This window comes from Mesitornis unicolor, unplaced genomic scaffold (genome assembly GCF_000695765.1).
Source record: "Mesitornis unicolor isolate BGI_N332 unplaced genomic scaffold, ASM69576v1 scaffold33985, whole genome shotgun sequence".
In the NCBI taxonomy this organism is placed as follows: domain Eukaryota; kingdom Metazoa; phylum Chordata; class Aves; order Mesitornithiformes; family Mesitornithidae; genus Mesitornis; species Mesitornis unicolor.
The window spans coordinates 10983-32851 of record NW_010186755.1 but is presented as its reverse complement, the minus strand read 5'-3'; the positions used below and the strand labels follow the sequence as shown (position 1 = coordinate 32851).

The 21869-nt window shown below is 46.3% G+C and overlaps 1 protein-coding gene across 1 annotated transcript in view; it reads right to left on the bottom strand.

The window, feature by feature from the left end:
- Window positions 1-7083: 7083 nt before the first annotated feature.
- The window catches only part of TYRO3 (TYRO3 protein tyrosine kinase), a 22834-nt gene continuing 8048 nt past the window's right edge, over window positions 7084-21869 (bottom strand). The window contains exons 6-13 of the mRNA XM_010185236.1: window positions 21164-21259; window positions 18639-18719; window positions 16806-16898; window positions 15969-16090; window positions 15553-15662; window positions 13949-14108; window positions 12420-12556; window positions 7084-9530 (exon numbers count right to left, since the gene is read on the bottom strand). Of these exons, the coding sequence (XP_010183538.1) occupies window positions 9155-9530; window positions 12420-12556; window positions 13949-14108; window positions 15553-15662; window positions 15969-16090; window positions 16806-16898; window positions 18639-18719; window positions 21164-21259 (1175 nt within the window). The 3' untranslated portion in view covers window positions 7084-9154. The remainder of the gene's footprint in view (window positions 9531-12419; window positions 12557-13948; window positions 14109-15552; window positions 15663-15968; window positions 16091-16805; window positions 16899-18638; window positions 18720-21163; window positions 21260-21869) is intronic.

Genomic DNA, 21869 nt, shown 5'->3' with positions numbered 1-21869 from the left:
GGAGGAAGGAAAAGAGAGAGAGGAGAACCCGAAAGGGGAAAGGGAAGGGGCAGGCGCCAGGGGCTGGGGCACCGCTTGGAGGGGCAGTGGTAGGGGCACTGAGTTTGGTGGATGGGTTGGAAACCATCGTCAGACCAGTATGAGCTACCTAGAGGCTCATACATACTTGCTTTTTACCATCCCCAAGGGGATGAAGTGGCCAACAGCGGGTGGGGGGAGCCCAAGGCATCAGCCACCGCACTTGTGTGTTGGGGCACCCTCTCCCTTCCCCTGCCTCGCAGACTCAGCAGCACTGCCCTGGCAGAACTCAGCAGCAGAACAGGCAGTTTTGCCACTCAGAAACAACCCGTTGCCCAAAGCACCTGCCTGCTTGGCTGCCATCCATGTCCTACCTCAGAGGCTGCTGCAAAGGGAAAATAAAAACTCCTGAGGTAGGTATGTAACCCAGAGACCAGCTCAGACACCTGGCAGCAGAGCACCAGCCCTCACTGGCTTGCCTAAGGCGGGGAAACTTGCTTGAAAGCTATGGCTGCATCAGGTAGTAGCACAGCCAGAGCAGCTTCATGGCCCAAAACATCTGAGGCAGGAATGGATGCTTCAGTCCAGCTCCTTGCTGGCCCTGGGAGCCAGTGATCATTCAGCAGCCCAGGAGCAGTAGGTCCACTCCCACAGCCTATCTTCCAGTGGGGCTTCAGCAAAAAATCTCTGATGGATGGTGAGGAGAGGTCATCAGGACATTCACTGTGAAAGCAGCATCCTTATCCAAAGCAAGGGCACACTAAAGTGTCACCTTAAAGTCAGTGATTACACATTATGTATTTCTTCATAGGTGCTGCCAATAAACAACAGAACCACAGTCACAAACATGCATAAGCATCCTAGGGAACAAACACGCAAAAAACTGCATGGACTGAGGGCTGGCACTCATCAAAGGCATTTTTGCATCTCTCCCAAACCTATTTCACTGTTGGCTTCACAGGGGAACTCACCAACTGTACATCCAGAAACTTCATCACGTTTTGCACGCTGAAAGTCAATGCAAAGCCAAAATTACAGGTTTGGGGCCAAAGTCTCGTTTCAGTTCCTTCCTGTAGTTTTGCAGGAGTCAATAGGTGTAACTGAGCAGAAGTAAAAGTCTGGCCAAGAAAATTTCCCAACTCTCAGACTGTGTGGAGCCAGAGACCAGAATTTTCTCTCACTCAGCAATCTGCTACTCCCTCTCAACAGCTGAATCCCGTTAAAACATGTATTTGGAAACACAAGCAGGATTACCCTTTACCATTCACCAGCAAGACCACTAAGCAGAGTGCTGAGGCCACCTGGGGGTGTGTGCCTGCTGCCCCAGATCCCCAGGACAGTTCAGTGGTGTGGGAGTGAAGGTCCTGAATTGGTCACCAAGGCAAAGGGTACAGCTGGGCACGTACAGCATCCTCATGGGTGGAAACACTGCCATGGCTCAGGGGCTGCCATCGGTGCTGGGGCTGCCCCAAGCTGGGCAGGATGGTGGGTCTCTACTGAGTCCGTGCAAGGACGTGAAGGAGAATGTGGCCGAGGGGAGGTATTGAAATTGCGTTGGCAGGATGCAAAATAAGATTTTGTGTCTGGGCAGGCAGAAGGGCAGGCTGGAAGGAGAGCCGTGGGGGAAACAGGACCTTCTGGTGAATGGTGAAGGGTTTCCCCTGTAGACTTGCAGGTGGTTAAATGAATGTCTTCAGCTTTCTGAAAGGCCCGTGTGTTTAGCCTCCTATATGGGCACATTTCTGAGGAATGTAAACAGTGAAGTGTGAGGTATTTTAAAAACCAGGGCAAAGTCTGCTGTCAGTCGAGGCCGTAGAGCAGCTCCGGTTCCTGCTGCAGGAGAGGTGGCCAGTGTTTCTGAGAGATACAAATGTTGTGCTGCAGAGGACGAACTGTTCTCGACGGGCGCCTTATCCCACCACTGCCCTCTCTGAGCATTCCCTGCTCTCTGCTGAAGCAGCCACTGCCAGCTCCCTGGCTGGCCCTCTGCAGCCAGCCCCAGGGGACCAAAACCAAATTCGATCCCCAACAACTTCAGGGCAAAACCCTCCTCATTTCGGGCTGCCCCAGGGCTTTTCCGTGCACCTCACGAGAGATCCCACCACCAGCACCTGCACAGGCAGCTCCACTCCTGTTTCCAGCATCCTCCCTGCAACCAAAAGCACAAGTGGGAAGAACCGGAACAGTTGCTATTGTCTGTGGGTTCATCTGCACCAAGGGAAATGTGAAGCAGCGAGTGACCAAAGGGCTCCCTGCTCCAGCTCACACCCAGCCCCTTCCACCATACCTGGTAAAGGCAGCACCTTGCTTCCACCTGTGATAGCAGGTTCAGGAGAAGCCAGTTGTGCAGACAGAGATACACCTCAGCCTGATAATGCATGGAAAGACCACAGGAAAGACTTGTTTTCTTTAGGATTTTACCCCCATTCCACTAATGTTGAGCTAACAACATTTTCTTTATTTGCCAAGCTCACTGTCAGTGATGCTTTGTTGCCCAGAGCGTTTGTAAGATGTTTACTGAGAAAATAAAACCATTAATGATTTTTCTCATGAAAGTTTAGAGCCTTCCTGGAATGAAGGCAAGCACAGATTTTCCACATTCACAGATTTCTGATGCCAATAGAAATTAGTCTAGAAACAGGCAAGCTGTAAAGCACGATGTTGAACTCCTGCCAGCCTTGTGATGGCATCATCCCATGGACTTCTGTGAACTGCTGCGCATGGCCCCTGCTGCAGTACCAGCATCAGGGCTTCGTGGCACTAAATAACACCTCAGCAGCTGAACAGGCACCAGGAGGAAACCAACGTTGCCTCAGCAAATCAGCTTCACCCTGGAGAAGTCAGGGCATGGTATACAGGCAGGCTGGGTGCATTTACAGGCAACGTCCTTCTCTCAGTTTTGTTACTTTCATGCCAGGGAATGCACCTCTGATGATCCCAGTGCCTTTCTCACTGATTTACACCAGTATCAGCAAGGAGTGATTCAGGCCCATGGTACAGGAGGCCTCTGGTATAAGGTCTGCTCCACTGAGGCAACAGCAGTCGAATGCAAGAGCATAAATCCCCAAATACAGTCCCTGTGGGCCAACTGTTGTCTTCAATTACACCATGGCAGCCCCCTATCTTCAACTTTACAGAGCTCAGCAGACCGGCACAATTTCCTTGAGTATATTGTGAGAGAAAAAGGAGAAATACTGAGCCATGTTATTTTCTGCTATAAAGAGCTTCAGCTCCTCTCATTTGGATCCTTGCCTGATGATGCCTTCAGTAAATGTTGGCCTGCTGGCAGGGCAGCAGCCCGGAGTGATTGCAGTGGTGACCCAGAGAGACTTCATCGATAGGTGGAAAATATGGGAAATATTTCATGTAGCGAGCCTAATCCTTGCCTCAGGTACAGCCCAGTGTATCAGCCTCAATGAAAGGGCCTTGGTGTAATGGAGAGTGTTGGCAGACAAGCTGGAGTGAATCAGACGTGGGGAGGGAGTGTGAGAATTCACCGGCTGTTTGCTCTGCCAGAGATTTCCACCCCCGCAGCAGTGCTGGTAGAAACATGTGCCCATGCTTCATCCTTTTCCATGCATTGTCTGCTGTCTTCAGCAGCATGGACACCACCAGCCCCATCTGCCAGAATCCCTAATTTCAGCAGAGGGGGGTGAACAAATACTGGGGAGACGGGTGTGAAACTGCCCCCGCTGTCTGCTGAGTAGATGTGAGGCCTTGAAGTTGGGATTTGACACAGTTTTTTTTTAGTACCAGGAGTTTTGGCAACAGCCAAGCACCTGCTGCCTTACAGGGCATGGTTTGAGTCTCCTGAATAAGTCTGCAGCTTTGCCCTTACATCCTGCAGCTTGGGTACAAGGTTCATAGGCACTGAAGGGCTGATAAAGCTCAGTCCCTCCTCGTATGCCCAGCAAAATATTTCTGCTCCTGCTTCTCTTTGTGTACCTTTGTGCAAGAACGGGTAAAATGTAGACAACTAATACTAGGAAAGGTATTAGGCCTGAACCTTACCTGATATTAGTGGAGGCATGCTGCTTTACATTGTCTAGCAATGTGAACCGTGGCTTTTTTAGCTTCTTTTAACATAAGCTAATAAGAAACAAGGAGGGGCAGCAGCAAGTGACCAAAGGGCTCCCTGCTCCAGCTCACACCTGAGGCGCACAAGCAGCAGTGGCTGTTGCAGAGGCATTCATTGGCGGAGCAGAAGTAAAGAGGCAGCAGCAGTCTCCCACGCAGCTCGGGTAATGACAGGGTAGCAGCCAGGATCGTTGTCTTATATATTAACTAAGAAAGCAGCGACCTTCTGAATTTGCTACACTAATTGTGGTGTTGCAGCGCACAGAACGTGTGTCTCTCCAATGCCTCACCGTCCCTCTCGGCTCCCCCTTTTTTATGTTTGCAGGCAATGTGTTTGTCAGTATATAGCGCAATATCTTATATTCCCAATTAGACTGTTTCGGCCTGCAAACCCTCTTTCCTCTTCACAAATTCCTGCTCCCTCACACAGCAGGCTGGCACGAGCCAGCTCCTATAAAGACTCTTATGGAAGCTAGTCCAGATCCATTAAATCCCTACTGAACTCAACAAAGCTTAAATCAACAAGTGCCATCCATTTCCTGAGGTCAAACATTTCTTTCAGTTCTATCTCAAGCCAGTGAAAAGAAACTGGAGGAAAAAAAAGCTGTTTAGATACTTTCTAAACTGCGGCTGGTGGTTCATCGGAGTGCCTGCCTGGAAAACCAGGCTTGGTGGCAGCCAGCAACTGTGTTGTTGAAATATCCAGCTCCTAATTTCAGTCCTATCATCAGACATAACCAAAAGATGTTCTGTTTCCCCAGCCTAACCGCATTTGGGAATGACTTGGCTTCATGTGCCTTGAGCTGGAGGATCCACAGAGTAATCAATAAGCAAGGAGTCGATCATCTTTGTTTTGTCACTGGACCTCAGTGCAGTGACTGACGTCTGATTCATACTGATGCCAAGTTCCTTTCGTATGACAGAGCAGATGCAATCAAAAACCATGTCCGTCAGTCTTTTCTATTCTTGCACTAAGTAATTGATTTTTAGCCTGGTTTCCCATGGTAACAAGGCTTTCTGATCACCAACTGCATGTGTTGTCCCTAATAGCTTTTGAATCCACTGCTTCATTTCAGCCAAATGTGATGGCAAGATGGAGGCCTGGAGGATAATTAAGTTCCTACAAGTTTTCTGAAAACAGGCTGTGTGTGGCAGACCCTATTAGTGCCACATCAGTACCTTCACTGCAGATGGAAATTCAATGGCTTCATACTGGACACCAGAGACTCCACTGAGGGAAAAGCTCTTCTAAGGACCTTAACTAGGGGCTTGCAATCACCCGCAGGATGCAAATTCACAGGAGACCAGGCCTCCTTCACTCTGAGTGTTTGTAGAACAACCTGTTATGTTAAGGGAGCATAATGGGTGTTAAATAACAAATCAGTATAAAATTAGGGGTGTGTACAATGGTCCCTCACAGAAGTCCCTGGTAAAAAATACGGGAATTTGCAAAAGCTGGGAGCTGTCTGAGCATTAGAAGAAAATGAATACTGAAAGCAAAATAGAACGTAAATCAGGAAAATATATATGTGCAAGTATTGTTCCTTTCTTTGGTCAGACAGGCTCAAACTTTTACTCAAAATTAATTTTATTTGACTCCAGGGAAGTTTTTTCCTCAGTCAAGACCACAAGACAGCTGAAGAAGGAAGGCGGCAGGTCCCAGGGTAGCTGTGCATTAACTCTCAGGCATATCCATGCACTGCAGGCACCCAAGCCATGTGCCCTGAGCACGCTATTCCCCATGCTGTGCAGATACTGCATCCAGCCAGAGCATCCCTGTATCTGCAGGGTGAGCTGCCAGTGCAGCTCGTGGTCCAGGTCCCCTCAGTCAGCCCTGGTACTGGAGCTGCCTGGGGAATCTCTCCTCATGCGTTACCTGACCCCTACATGATACAGATGCTGCTGTGAGCTTCTGCTGTGCCCATGTTAGGTGCTGTGGGGTCATGCTGGCTCTCAGCTGAGCTGGTAACTGCCCTGAGTGGGCTGAGGCAGCGCCAGAAAGGAGGAGACCCTGTCCCATCCTCAGGGAAGTGTGGATGGAGGAAACCCCTGCCTGGTCCCAGCTGGAGCAATGCTCTCTCTGCTCTGGGATTTCATATATAAAATTCACCATCTCTGCTTTCTAATTCCCTCATTTGCTTTCTTCACAGCTTGCCCCATCTGTCCTCATTTTAAAATCTCCTTCCCTCCCTGTTTTCTCACCAGCTTTTCTTCTGGTGTCACTTCTCCCACCCACAACACAGCCTCATTTGTATCTGGTCTGGCTGGGCTTGCGTGCAAAAGAATTAAATCATCATTTGAGCCAGATCCAAGGAACATCACTGGGCAATGGAACCTTAAAATATTAACTAAATCAGCCACTTCGTGCTTCGGAAGTCATTTTTCCTGCATTGCAGATGGGGGGTGAGAGCTCGCACCGTTTACCATCACTCTTCCTCTCTGTGTGAGCTGGCAGGCAGAGGGCGTGCAACGTGCTGTTTGCTGATGAAGAATAAAAGCAAGGTACACCTTTTCTTCTCTGCAAGCTGAAAATCCAGGGGCTCTTTTATGTTGCGCTTGGAACATTTGACTCAGCAGCTGAATTTTACCCACCGCCTCCAAACCTCTCTTCCACAGAGAGCACTGCCAGTACGTTGGTGGGTGCGGGTGAGTTTTCAGGGAGGAACGGATGCAGATGTTTTGCATTCCCAGGTAGGATGCATCATGTCCTGGGGTTTCTCCTCAGGTTCCCACACAGCCCATCTCTTTGTGGAACCAGCAGCCTACGCCTGTAAGATTTTGGCCTTCAGTCTCAAGTTTGGAACAGTGCAGAGTAACTGCCCTCTGGTGAGGCCAAACATGTTCGCTGCCCTCAAGAAGCAGCTTAACCTTAGTGCTAGGTGAAGGGAGAAAAATGGCTTTTAGCTGGGGCTGACAGACACGCTATGACCCCACCCAATTAAGTAAGCATCATCACAAACTCTGCCACAGAAAACAGGCTGGGACTCGGACACAGTACATGTTTTATTATTAAAAAATCCATAAAAACTAAAGACATGCGTCCCAAAGTTAAGAGTCTATCTGTACATCTGCGCTTCCCAGGCAGCTGCAGAGCATCGCCTTCTGCACTCGCTGCAAATGAGCACCACACAGGTTTTGGTTACCCTTTGTTTGGTGTTATCTTCTCACCTGCATTTACAGCATTCCAGCTAAATGAAGACAAAGCCCTGTACCACCTGGGGCATAAGGTGGTGTAGTTTGTACCTGCAACTGAGAAACTACACTGAACTTCTGGAGACATCTGTAGGACATCGCTGTTCAGCAGGAAACTTTACAGAAAGGACCTGTACCCAAGCCCCAGGCTGAAATTCCCCTTCCCTAGGAAGTGTTCTCACTAAGGGCTGAAACTGGACCTGAATTTTGTAGTTAGCCCCAAACCTCACAATAAGCAAATACTGGGCATCAAAAAGGGTGGAGCGTTCTGATACCAGGTCTGCAATCTCATTTCACTTATTGGTCCCACCTTTGCCAAATGCAACAAATGATGGCATTTGTGGTATTTGTTTCTGAGGAAGAGCAATGTGGAATCCTAAGTCTTGTGATACTGCCAAGTTTTCAACGCACTGGAAATAAAACAAATTAAGATCTAGCAAATATTTAGGATAAGTAGAATAAGATGTAACTGCACTTCCTTGCTGGGAACCACTGCACAAAACAAATGCTGATTTACAGTAAAATATTAAATTATTAAAAAAACCACACAAGCGCTTGCAGTTATAGTGAGTCAGACATGCTGATTAGAAAACAAAACAAAACCCGAAGAGCAAAACCATTAATTTTGCCCTGTCTGGAAGGCTGCAGTGACACTTGTCTATGTTCTGATGTGCCTTTTAGAGCATGCCAGAAGACCTCCTAAATAGGAAGGCCAGTGGTTCTCCAGGATTTTTGTCATGAGGACTCTCTTTTCAGAAAGAGATCTCCCAGTTGATCCCCTCCCCACAACACACACACCTTCCCAAAACCGATTTCACACCTTCACTACAGCACTTGGTTATCTGAGAAAGTCAGAGGACTGTTAAAGATTAAACGAATCCTATTTTAAAGCAAATGCTGAATCCTGCTCCCGCTGAAACTGAAGCAAGCCTGCCGTTCTGTATCTATGCCATCTCCTTCCTCTCCTGGAGGGCAGCACTTAGCATTAATTAGCACTGTTTCCCCATACTGCTGTTAAGTCCCCTCTACACCGCTGCCTTTCCATCCCTTTGAAGTTGGATTCTGTCCTCACACGTGCCAGCTGCTCTCCCTCCCTTCGCATTTTAATGCCAGCTGCAAGTCTGGTCAGGCCTGAATTGGCATCAAACAGAAGAAAAAGAAAGACATAAAAGAGGTACATGGGGTGAAGAGAGCTGCTGGATTTTCATCTTTCCTAATTCATTGCTCACCAAAACATCTGAAGCTCTTAAAAGAGCCCCAGACTGAGGAAGCAGCAGGTGTCACTGCATGAAATAAGCCCAATGTTCAAATTCAGTGCTGGGTGGAAGCAGATCTGCAGATCAGTTAGAGAACCACTGAGGTAGGCAACAAGTCTAGGCAGTACTGCTGAGTGAACACAAGGGGAATTTTGCCCTCTGGTCCTGAATGACAGTGTAAATACCCACTAGTGTTTTCAGAGGTACAAGTCCTGAAGTCACGCAGCCAAATCGAAGACAACATCTACACAAGAGCGAGCACTGACTGAACAGAAGGTGGATTCAGCTCTGCTCCAGCAGTCAGTGAGTAGAAGCAGAGCACAGACTCTGACAGCCCACCTTTAGTTTGAACTCTTTTCAGTGGGATGTGATCAACCTGTCAAACTACTGTCCCCCTCCCTCAAATCCAAGGGGTTGTTGGATATGCAGTCTTTCCAAGCCGTCCGCCACTGCAGCCCACACAGGTGGTGAAAGCTACAAAAGCTGCCCAAGAGCTCTGGCCAGTGCTGTTCAAAGCCATTCCAGATCCAGCACCAGGGCCCCAGGTGACACAGCACCGCGGCTGCACACATCCTGTCCCAGGGAAGCAGAGTGTCACTGCTATGTACAGGCTAGCAACCTCTCTCTCCCTCTGTCTCCAGCTCATACAGAAGGCTTTTGTCCTCCCCTTCCTCCCCATCTGGATGCATTTCACCCTCCGCATCATCTCCAAGGCACAAGGGGCTCATGATGTAGCGATAGTCACTTGTGACAGCAGCAGCTGCCCCAGCAACTGTCTCTTCACTGTCCATGTTTCCAAAGGAGGCGTGCAGGGCAGGGTCGCTCGCAGACGCCTCTTTGTCCTTCCCAATGTTGACATAGAGAGGATCTTGACTGGAAGAGAGTGTGGACATCCTCCCCCGAATCATTTCCAGCTGGGATCGCAGCACTCCGAAGCTGGGGCGTAACTTGGGCTCAGGATGCCAACATCTGCACATGAGATCATAGCTGCAAAATAGAGGGAGACAAGAGCACTGAGAAGCAGAGCAGCCACCCCCTGCACCTCTCAACAGAGGCTCTGCACAGTGCAGCTTAAAAAGCACAGACATTTTCCCCAAAACCTATTGGTTTTAGCCTTGCACAGGTGACAGCAGGTGAGCAGCCAGTATGGATCTAATTCCTTGTTACTTCCCATTTTCAAAGGCATTCTCATTTTAGTCAAAATAATTATTTAGACGGTACCAAAAAACCCAAAAGCCCTGTCAAAGGATGCTGAACATCTTGGTAAAAATCCTGTTCACTGTCTCTGGAAAGCCAGAATAGGACTGCAAATGTGACAGCACTGAGCAATAGCTTTTGAATTTATTCACAAAAAGCATCCTGACAACTTCTGCCACAGCTGAACCCATCCCTTCAAATTCTAATTCAAGAGCAGATAAAACACAGGAAGAAAACAGATATCCAACTGTGGGTGGTGCAAGTTATTTCCAGAATATTCTTTTTTCACACCATGTTAACTCAGTGCTCCCAGTGTAATGGAGGTGTGCTGCTGTTGCTGCCTGACAGACTGCCAGCAGGACTGGAAAAAGGCACAGTGGGTTTGTTCAGAGGGCTGTGGAGGAATGGACAACAGCTTCACTGCTGGATGAAGGATGCTGAAATGGCCTTTCTACTACAAAGGCACCACCTCTGCACAGAAGATGCGTTCAGTGCCGTTATCAGCCTCAGGCCCCATGCGTCAGCATTTATCCTGCTGTCAAAAGTCAACTACCTCAGCTCTGGTTGCTTTTAGGGCCAGCATGAGGAGATGCTGCTGTCTCCAACGGCCTGTGCTCGGGGGGCAAGGGGTGAGGAGCTCTGCTCCGCTGCGGCCGCCTTTGCAGTGCAGCGCCCGCCTGGCCGGCCTCCCATGGGCCAGGCCTCCCACCAGCGTCCCCTCGGCTAAAGCGCGGCCAGAGCCATTGTCCTCCTCCTCTTTGTGCATCACCCACAAGACTGGCAGCTGCATTCCCATGGCGTTATTGTTGCCAGTTCTGCAGGGAACAGGAACAAAGCACAGTACTGGCACTGAAAAACACCGCAGACAAATGAGCCTCAGTTTAACTTGTAAATGGAAAAAATCTGATATGGCCTTCACTGGGAAATAAAGCATTTCATGATGGCTTTTATTTTACTTTCTGTGTCCCTTGCTTGCTATGAGCTTTACAAGACTGTTTTTGATCTCACACTAGTTTTACAGAAAGCTTCTACAGTTCAGTTGTTGTAATCCTGATTTACATCCCTCACAAATGAAATAACTCTAAATGCTGCAGATAAAATAGAAACTTCCTATTATACAGCACCAAATGACACCCTTTCTTTTACTCTTGCTGGCAAACAGCAGAAATTCATTTGAAAAAGGTAGAAAACTACTGGCTTCACTGAATCAGCCCCAAAATCCATTTACCCCAGTACTCTGCCTCTGACAGTGGCCAGTAGCAGACACTTGGGGCAGGCAGGTGAGCGGAGGGTGAGCATGTAGTGAGATCTTTCTGGTGTAATCTCACCGGTCTCTGTAACATGTAGCTCAAGGGCCTCTTGAAATGGAGCTTATACCTTTTTAGTAGTTTTTGATGGATTTTTCTTCAATGCCTAAGAGCATTCTGAATCTTCTATTTTTTTAACATCCTATAGCCACAAGCTCCACAACTTGAAACCAAAGCTACTCACAGCAGTCAAGATGCAGACATATAATGAATTTAAGCAGTGGTATAACGATGTTTTCATTTAAACTCAGGAACAGTTAAAATACACTGCTGAGAAGATAGAAGTGTACACCTTTAATAACAAGAGTACAGATTATTCCCGATGCGGAAAAAAGGCTGGAGAAAGGAAACCACATGAAATAATCCACCATCAGTGTAGGAAGGAAGAAGGAGGAAGAGGACTTAATGTTGTTTATTTTACACAGGAGGAATAGTTTGAAAAGGCTGCTATAGTCAGTGCTCATAGTTATGTCTTGCTTTGGGCACAATACGGAGAAAAGAGAGACTTGCTCAGGCACTCAGTGAAATGTTTTCACCTTGTCCCGCCTAGACAAGCTTTTGCCCTGGGAGAAGTTATGGTAACACTCCCTAGGAGACTTCGGCCCCGTGCGTGGCCTCCAGGAAACTCCAGCCACCACCCACGGAGAAAGGTTTCCTCAGCAATCATTTCATGTAACCTGCTGGCCAAGAATGGTCCCCTGAATGCAGGACTAAGGCAGGAACACAGGCTGCAGCATGTGGCTGCCTGCTCCCTCATGAGCTACTCAAGTCCTTCCTGCAAGTCTGAAAATATCTGAAACCAGTATCTGCAAGATTGTCCCGATTTTGTTTTCACCTGTAATTTAAGGTGGGACACTGATCTACAGAACCTTAGTTCCTCCTACCTGCTACCTTCTCTTTCATCCTGCTATTTCTGTGAGGGTAGTAGATCTAATTTTGAAAACTGGGTCCAGCTCTGAAAGACACACGCAGGCCACTGCCTCTGCAATCCGGTTTCCCCGTAGTCTTGCTAGATTGCTTATCTCTTCAGCCTTCAAAGTGTGCCATGAAGCTCATCTCTTTTTGCAGATGCTGGCCCGAGAAGGTAGGGAGCCATGAGTTTCTGGAAACATAGTTACAGATTCCACAAAGCCAAGAGCTGCTAATGTTGACACTGTACAAACCCTCGAGCCAAGTTAGCTACCACATGTTCCAGGGAGCTGTGCCAGCACAGAGTTATCTTGTTGCTAACCCAGAAACTTTCTAGTGAATGCCTCTGTGTACTGCAAAGTGGACACATTCAGGTCAGCATCCCAGCCAGCTGCTCCTGTTTTCTTCCAGCAAGCCAAACTTTGCAAGGAATCACATGTCAGCAGGGCAAGGAAGTACTCACACATCTTCCAGGCACTCCGGCGGCTGCTTCAGCCTGTTCCCACTGATGAGGTAGTTGTAGATTTCTGCATTCTCAATGCCAGCATAAGGGGTTTGCCCTCGGGTCACAATCTCCCACATTGTCACCCCAAATGCCCACTGAAAGGGAAGAGCACACAGAACAAGTGAACAGACAGTTCCCTGCTTGCTGGGTTGGAGTTTCGACTGTGCTGACCCTACCAGTCTGGGTCAATGTCATATAAGTAGCAGTGGTGCAAGGACTATCTGAACTGTAGCTAGAAAAAGAAATGACCCAGCTGATGCTGACAAGTCATCATGGGAGACAACTGAAGGCACTGCTCAGCCCCATCCTGCAGCGGAGCAGGGGAACATTTGGGAGCAACTGTCTTTGAGCTGCAAACCTCTCCCATGCATCTCCTACTCATGGCTCTTTAAGTATCAATTTTGTGGATCCCAGCTACATGAAGATTTTGGTTTGAGGATCACAAATCAGCTGCTTAATTAGTTGAGGCAGATTCTGGGTTACTGGAAATGTACAGGCACAAATGAAAGCAGAGTTTAGCCAAGAAAGCAGGGCAAGGAACAAACTACTTTTGACTCACGTTCATTTGTGCTCTGCACTGCAACAGTCACGCTTTGTACCTTTAAATCTAAACTGCAAGGTACATTAGGTGCAAAAACCCCTGATTTTCAGAAGCAAAACCCTGTGCAGTGTCTATTGTAAACTGGCTGAACTAATGATCACCAGTCACTAAACACTGTCTACAGTGGTTACAGCAACCACCGGGCAACACAGCAGTCAAGTGGCAGGGCACTCTTGGTGATGTCTTCAGGGACACTGCGACGTGGATAACTGGGAAGGCCAGTTCACAAGCCTGAAGGACAGAACTAGTGTGAAATCAGATCAAAAGGCAGCAAGGAAGAGGGAAGAAGGTATCGGAAGAAAAAAAAAAAAGCCAAACACAAAGGGAAAGGAAACAAAAATTTCAAATTAATGGGTTTAGCCTTACTCCCCAGGGGCAAAGTTATGGGGAGGAGTGTCTAAGCATTGATTTATTCAGAATATATGAAGCTCCACCAATGACTTCTGTAGGATAGAGTACCTCTGCTGTACTTATACGTGGAGTGTATGGGTTACATGCAATTCAAATGCCACCTTCAAATTGCCATCTGCCAAATTGAAGAAGAGGAAGCAAAAAGAATAAGAGTAAGAAAGAAGAGACTGCACAAAGAGAGAAGACAAGGGAGAGGAGAAGGGGAAAGGTAAAGCAGAGGATGGGGATAAGCACTGAATAATGAAGGACCAAAGGATAAGAGGAAAATAGTTCATGTCTCCTGCCATAAACCACTCACACATATTTTAAGTTCTGAGTTCTGACAGCACCCAAGGCAGAGGTAGCACTGTCCCTCAAACATAAGGCAAACTCTCTTTCCCATCACCAGGGCCTTTTCCCACCCTCAATGAATACAAAATTACTCCACTTCAGTAGGAATACAGGTGGTCCCTAAATGAACCAGAGCAAAACTCACCACATCACTGTGTGTTGTGTACAGATTATCTGCCAGACTTTCCAGAGCAAGCCACTTCACTGGCAGCTTGGAAGCACAGCCCTGACGGTAGTAGTCTCCACTGTAGATTTTCTTAGAAAGCCCGAAGTCTGCAACACTTACGTTCATGTTCTCATCCAACCTAAGGGAAAATTTTAATGTTTTGCTACCTCTGGCAACAAAGAGGTATGTCCAGCACTGTCCAGGGAACTGAGGTATACAGATCACCAAGTATTGCCCAGAAGAATAATGACTTAATCTATTTGATGACCAATGTAAACTTAGTGGTCTCAAATCAGTTCCTTGAGACTAACAGGGAGATAATCCAGACTAAGAAAGTAAGGAAATGGCCATGCTCAGATGGTCTACTCTGTCAGCCAAAGTGAACTTAGGTACTTTCTGTAGTTTCCCAGATTAACAGAGGACATCTATAGTGCTCATTGCTATCACTAAGGCCTACACCCTGTATAGGAAATAAAAAAAACACAGGTGCTTGCCTAGACCACCCATTACAACTACCTAAACTAGATCTGCAAGATCATCTCTCCAGGCCTGGTTAATGGTCTGAACTGCTCTGTCCCACACTTAAACCTAGACACTTTGGTAGAGAGGGCAAATAAAGCCCACAAAGACCTCATGCTCCCAGGTCTCATGAAGGACTCCCTGCTTTTCCCAGAAAATATGATGAAATAGGCATTCATTTTCCCCTGAAGGAAGTCTGTATTTTTTCAAATGTTTAAAAATAGGAAATTAGTATGGGTTTCTCATAAATGTCAAAGCAGGCTAACCAATAATTTTTCATTATGACTGTCAGGCTCCTGCCTGTACATTTGGACATTTGGAAATCTGTGTCTCATTGTGGATTTTACCAGTTGTCGTGGTTTTGTTCAGAGGCAGAGTTCTGTCTGCCAGAATGGGTTGTTCTTTACTCCATTCTCAGGGAAGCAGAGGAGAATGGATAAAAAAGGACTTTTCTTTCCTTCAAAGCAGGCAAGGCAGTTTGGGGACAAGAACAGCAATGTGGGATCATACAGTGCGTTCACCATGCAATTATTTCTAAAGGCATTCTCCACATAAGTCATTCCTCAAAATCTTTCAGGGTAATTCTACATTTCTTATATTGCAATAATCAAGTCCTCAAAACAGATAAAAGAAATACAGATTTCAGGCTACAATGGAAGTTTCTTTCTCCTAACACAGACAAACCCATTCTCTCCTGTTGGTTATATTATACTGCAGAACAAATAGCCCATGCTGACACATAGCCATCAGAGTGACTAATTACAAACACATATTGTAGTCAACTCTATGAAAATATATGTGCAGACCAATGATGGAAAAGTTCCTTATAAATAGGATCAATTTGGTAGCTCAGTGGGAGATTAGGAGTTGCTCTTTGCTCCCAGCAATACCACCACACACCCCCACTCCCACGACCATGGCTCCCCTGTGCCTATTGTCACTTAAATGCAAGGATCAGCATCTTGGGACAGGATCCCTCCTCACTTCTGTCATGCGAAAGGCTTCTCATCCCTCTCTTACCCACTCCGGACTTTCTTTTCTCTGAAAGCTCACGGGTGACTTACATGCAGTTCCGAGCTGCAAGGTCCCTGTGTATGAAATTTTTTGAGCTCAAGTACTCCATCCCACTGGCAATGTCAATCATGAACTTGAGGAGTGTCTGAACAGGCAAGTTCTGAAAGAAATAAACTGTTTAAGTTCTGTTCCTGGAAACTTTCAAGCATGTATGGCAAAACCACAACATTTGCTGCTAGATTATTGAGCAGGGACAGGGGATATAGGGAGGGGATGGAATGGAGGAGGTGGTCCTCAACATGCATGGAATTAAATACTTCAGCACCTCAATATCACATTGATACCATCCTCTGGTATCAAAATATGGTCATCTGCCAATGCCTTTGGGAGACAAACCCTGAAATTATCTGAGTACATTCTCTGAAAATCCATACCCTCCCAGAAGGAATTCTACAGACAGACTTACAAAAGGGTTTTCTCCAATCCGTGACATCAGTAGAAAAGCATGAAGGTCTCCATGCTTCATGAAGGGCAGGATCACCATGGGAATTGGGAGACGACCTTTGGGACGGCTTCGTAAACTGACTCCTAAATGAGGGGACACACAGCAAAGGGGTTTTAGCAAACAGTTCCAAGGGGAATCCTTAAAGGCTGCTGTGCCTTTCTCTTACAAATTTGGAGGAAAAAGTGCCGTTTTGGTGGGTCAGTTCCCTGCTTCAAGTTCCTCTGCATGCCTTCATGCCAGGAGGGATAAGATACCTCTAACCTTGTTCACTTCAGAGGCAGTACTAAGGGCACAGTGGTGCTTGCAGGACTGGCTATAAATGTTTCTAGGATCACTCCAGACCAGACAGCCCCAAACCCCAGGGTCTGCAGAGCAATCTCCACATTCTGGAAATTGCCCATGTTTCATAGCACCCAGACATGGATGTCTTGCTTCTTACCCAGCAGTTTGGAAAGGCACAATCTCCCCTTCATTTGTCTACCAACCCACCTGTCCATATTTCACAGGAGTTCAGACATTTCTCACCCAACCAAACTGTCACTGTAGTATTTGCAAGAACCAAAGAAATGGCTTAAACAAGAGATGCATATTGCCAGTGTACGAGGGCAAGTGTTTTGAGCCCTTCACATACTTAACTCCTCCTAGGCCTGGGAAGGAACAATGCTGCTATTAATGCTGCAGAGGTTGCTGCATTAACAGCGCTGTTGGACTGCAATGGGGGTGAGTACGTGAGGCTGTGATGGATTGTGCAGGACTGGGAAGTGCTCTGTGGCACCACAGGCAGCAGTGCTGGCTTACCAATCAGTTTAGTGACATGCGGGTGATCAAACTCCTTCATACATGCAGCCTCTCGCAGGAACTCCTCAATGTCAGTTGAGGTGAAGATGTCCGCTGGAAAAAAGGCGACTGTAAGTTTTCCTCCTTTGTGGGTGGCTCCAAGGGACTTTACAGATAACCATTATCAGAAGATTGTTCTTTGTGGTACAGCGCATCCTCTCAGACCTAGAGCTACATGAGCCAATTTACAACAAAGCAGAGCCTGACGCTTTCTCCTGGGATAGGTTGCAGTAAGCACACCTCAGGGACAGCTGGTAAATCAAATCTTGGCAGAGTAAAGACCTGCTGATTAGCAGCTCTCTTCTCAGTAACAACTTTCCTTGAAAGCCATGAAAATCATATGTGTGTTAAAGATGTAAGAATTAATTAGCTAAAAGGACCTAAACTACAATGCTGGGGAGAAGAGACATCACACAGAACTAAAGAAAACATTGAAACTGAGGAGATGGCCTAGAGCCCCTGGCTGACACAGCAGACCATAACTCATCTCTGACAAGGATGGCATGAAAGATCAACAACTTTCCGTTTCTTAGCATGATTGAATCTAAGGTGCTAGAGATGAGATTTTCTAAATAACGACACGACTGCAGAGCTTGGACCCAATTCAGCAGTGACATACACCAGCATAAATTTGGAGTAAATTACCTCTAATTGCCACTACTCCAGATTTATGGAAATATATCAACATAATAAAGAATTAGCCCACTGGACTACTTCCCCCCGCCCCGCTGCTAAATTTAGCAGGAGCCTCAGTGTCCTGCTGCAAGATCAGACTCAGACTCAGACCTGTAGGGAAGTACTCACATTATCTGCTTTGGGCAACTAATTTAAATATGATTCAGAAGACAAAACTAGATTCCCTTTTTACAGTCAATGGAGAAAGGAAGGTGCCTCTGGAGGGTGACAGAGACTTCCCAAGTTAGCTGCCTGACAGCAGACAGTCTGACTACACAAAAGCTTGCAAAATGGTTAGAATTATTGTTCAAACTATAGAAAATGATGCCACTTAACATTAAGGTGGTATTAGTATATTTAGTATAAATTGGTGTTCTGTGGCAGCCAAACTCAGCTCCAGAGATGAGTGAGTGTGACTCTGCTTTAAATGAGACGCAGTTAATTTTTGCCTTACAGATAACAGGGGTGAAATAACATAAGCTAACATATATACACATACATATTGGCACATACTTGCTTTGACTTAAACCTATCTATTCATTGCTTTTCTCATTACGGACTTCTGCCTGATGAATGTGTTAGTTGCTCTCGTTATGCACGCTCATCAGATGACAAATCAGAAAGGAGTTAGACTCCTTAGTCAAATACGCTTGACTGAGATGAGTTAGCTTGTCGCTTGCATTCAGCCCAAACACTCTTGTTTAATCTAGGATTTATGCTTGGAGGAACACAGTCTTTCACTGCTGAATTACTAGTGCAAAGCAGACCTGTCTAAGCTGTCTACGCCATATAATGTAGTGCTGTGTTGAATCAAGCAACTGAATGAGATCCTCCACAGACAGAAGAAGTCGTAGCTATGACTTCGTTTTGGTTTCACTCACCATGTGCTAGGTGCTGTACAAGCAACTAAGGTGATATAGGTCCTTCCCTGGAAAGCTTCCACTACAAAAAGACTGACGTGAAAGGGATGGAAAACAACATGGGTAGTGTGTCTGAGTGGGAAGCTCAGAGAGGAGTAAAGAGCATCATGGGGTGTTTGCTAAAGAACAGGATAGACAGCATTTAATCTTTCCAAGCTCTCTTCTGTTAAGTACTCCAGGTAGCCCTGCTCCCACTTACCTTTCAGCATCTTCACTGCCACTTTCTGGAAAGAGCCATCATCTAGCTTCAGTAGTGCCTCTCGAACTGACCCAAACTCCCCTGTGAAATGACCAGATCAGGCAGTGAGGAAACAGCTTCTTGCAAAGAAAGTACAATTCACAGCAGGTTCACTCCAGGGGTCATTGGCAGTGAAGCTGGAAAACCGTAAGAAATGCAGCTACCAGCTTCACTTTTCATTCTGTAATTCTAGCCAGCAACTTTCGACATACATGTGCCTAGAAGAGGTAGCACTGCCAGTGGACAGAAGCCACTGTGCTGGCAGTCCAGAACGCAAAGGAAAACAAGAGGGAACAAAAGCAATCCTCTACCAGATGGATGATGCAGAGTCAGAGTATAAGCTAGCGAGGGAACAAAAGCAATCCTCTACCAGATGGACAATGCAGAGTCAGAGTATAAGCTAGGATCTCAGGCAGATATTTCTGGGGAAGCTACATCATGACAGACAAGTCTGAGTGAGGCTCTGGTCAGATAGAGATATTTCTGGGGAAGCTACATCATGACAGATGAGTCTGAGTGAGGCTCTGGTCAGATAAAGGGCTATTAGCTGGGGCACCAAGCTGGCTGAGCAAGCTCTCAGTGCTGACAGCTGGCCAAGTTGACTAATGGTGCCAGGACTCAGCTGTTTGAGACACAATCAAGCCTTATCTCTCAAAACTCAGGGAATGACTTCTATGAATCACAGCTGACCAGACAAAACACAGAACACCCACCTCTGCGTGCATGATATGCTAATTCACAGGAGGAAGTGTTTACCCTGGTGTGTTCTCTAAGGGAGATAACAGGAAATGCAACTGGCCAAACCCTCTTCAAATTATTTTAGCCTGAAGTGGCTTTATAGCACAGCATAACAGCCTCTTTGCATTAGATCTGGCTCTAGATTTGCTCTCCCTAATTTTGTAACTGCTTACCCCACCCAAAAAGCATTAGTATGAGGAACTCTGGTACTGAAAAGAAGGAAGCAAACTATGACACTCAGGACACCTACCCCAAAAGTATTATCTTTCCACTAGCTTTTCACCAGCATCCTTCACTACTGTATGGCACGTGCTTATTTCACAATAAGCATGAGCAGTGGATCTGACCACAGAAGAGGAAAATGGGAAGAAGCAAAGGCATTTAGTACTGCTTCCGTATTATGGAGCTGTTGTCAGCAGAGCCCAAGATAATGCAGTCATACCGTCTTACCACAAGGATGCTGAGTGTGGGGCTGGGGGAACGGGGCTGACAACACTGACCAGATCCTGCCAGCTACCATCCTTGCACCAAGGCCATCCCCTGGGGCTCCACTGCAGCTGATTTCCAGTTTTTTTACCAGTCATGGGGACAGCCCAGAAGGGTTGAAGCAGAATCCCAGAAAGTGGACATGAGCTGACGCTCACGAACAGACAACACAGCTCTTTAATTACTCAGCATTGTTAAGCCCTCTGAGACCACTTCTGCAGGAAGGTCAACTTCCTGCTTTGAAAGAAATGCATTTCTTCTGGGAGGGATGGAGCAGAAGAATGCTCCCACTACGAAAGGGTCAAAACTACAATAAAACTTAACCTTAAGAAAGGTCTTACAAAGAAAAAGGAAGCCAAACACTTCAGCTTACTTTTGCTTATGACCCCTGCCTTATGATCCTCTCTTAGTTATCTGTTTTATCATTACACGTTTCACTTATTTCTAGAGATTGCCTTCAGCCTGAGAAGTAGGGAAGGATGAATCAACAGTTAGCACACTGACTACCATTTGGGAAATCTAAATACAAAACCATCTTTTCACACAGAGTTTCTGGCCCAATCTTTTAGCTAAAGTTAAGTGAGAAGCATCTCATCTTTACTCTGCCCATCCCACCTAACTTGAAAACTTCAGAGAAGTGTTAGGAATATCTGAGTGGGAGATTCAGATGGAGATCCACAGTCAGAAAAGTTTCTAAGGACCTGAACTAATGAGGACGAATGTCAGCAAAACTCAGTAACTGTTCCAAATATGCCTCTATAAGAACACAAACTAAAATCTGGAGTCAACCCACTCAAGATGTTGAGAATACCTGAAACTAAATCAATATTTTTTTGAGGGGATGAAGCGATCTCTGTCTCTGTATTGTCTCACTCTGTTTCATACTTGATGCATGCTTATGGAAATGGAAGGAATTCTATAGCACCACTTTGTTAGTAGAAAGAGCCTAAGTTTGATTGAATATTTCTTTGTTTAAATCTCTGAAAGAAATTCACACACCAGTGAATCAACGCTACTTTGGAAAGCTGAGCACAGACTGCAGTTCATGACTCTGTAGAGCCATATTATAGGAATGGCTTAGCCAATATCCTCTTAGTTATGCTAAACCTTTGAAATGTTTTATCCCAGTGGAAAGGAATGTTCTATTTAAATTACCTCTACAAGCAGAGGGAGAGAAAACAGACTGCTAGTAACTGCTTCTCCCTACTCAACAGTAAAGGTAACACAAGTGGGACTTTCAATGTTAAGGTTTTGGTTCTTACCCTTGCCCAACATTCTTCCCAAGGTGAACTGTTGTTCCTGGATTAGGACATCTTTGAGTTTTGTCTTCAGCTCATCACTGATCCCTACGCTCTCCACTGGAGAGGAAAAAAATTAAAAAAAGGAAGAGTCAAATAATGGATACTTAAATATTCTGTCACAACATCAAGTCACCTGTTCTAATCTCCACCTCCAATCCAATTCCCATACAGTAAGCAGGAAAAGCTGAAAAAGACAGAGTTCCTTTCCATGTCCTGTAATCTCACCACAGACAAGAGGCCATTAGCTTTCAGCCACAAGAAGATGTACCAACAGTAATGAAAAGGAGAGTGTGTGGTAACATCACTCTTAAATGCACCGAGAGCAAGAGGAATATAGAACTATTGTAAATAACCCTGAGAAGACAAAATCCCATCAGAAGGAACACTGATAGGCTGTTCAGACAGCTTCATTTAAGTGATGGAGCTGCACCAGTTTGCAATGACTGGCTCTCGGACTATTTTAAGTACAGTACAATTCTCACAGTACCTAGCTGAGAGGGTAACGTAATGTCCAACAGTTTATGGTCACTAGATTTAATGGAGAGACCTCTAAACCCAGAGGAGCAAAGTCAGACAGCTGGAACATCATCCTAACCCACCCATGCAGTGCTGCTACAGAAGGCCATACCCTTGCTGAACCAGGAGACAGAAACGGATCATCTTAACT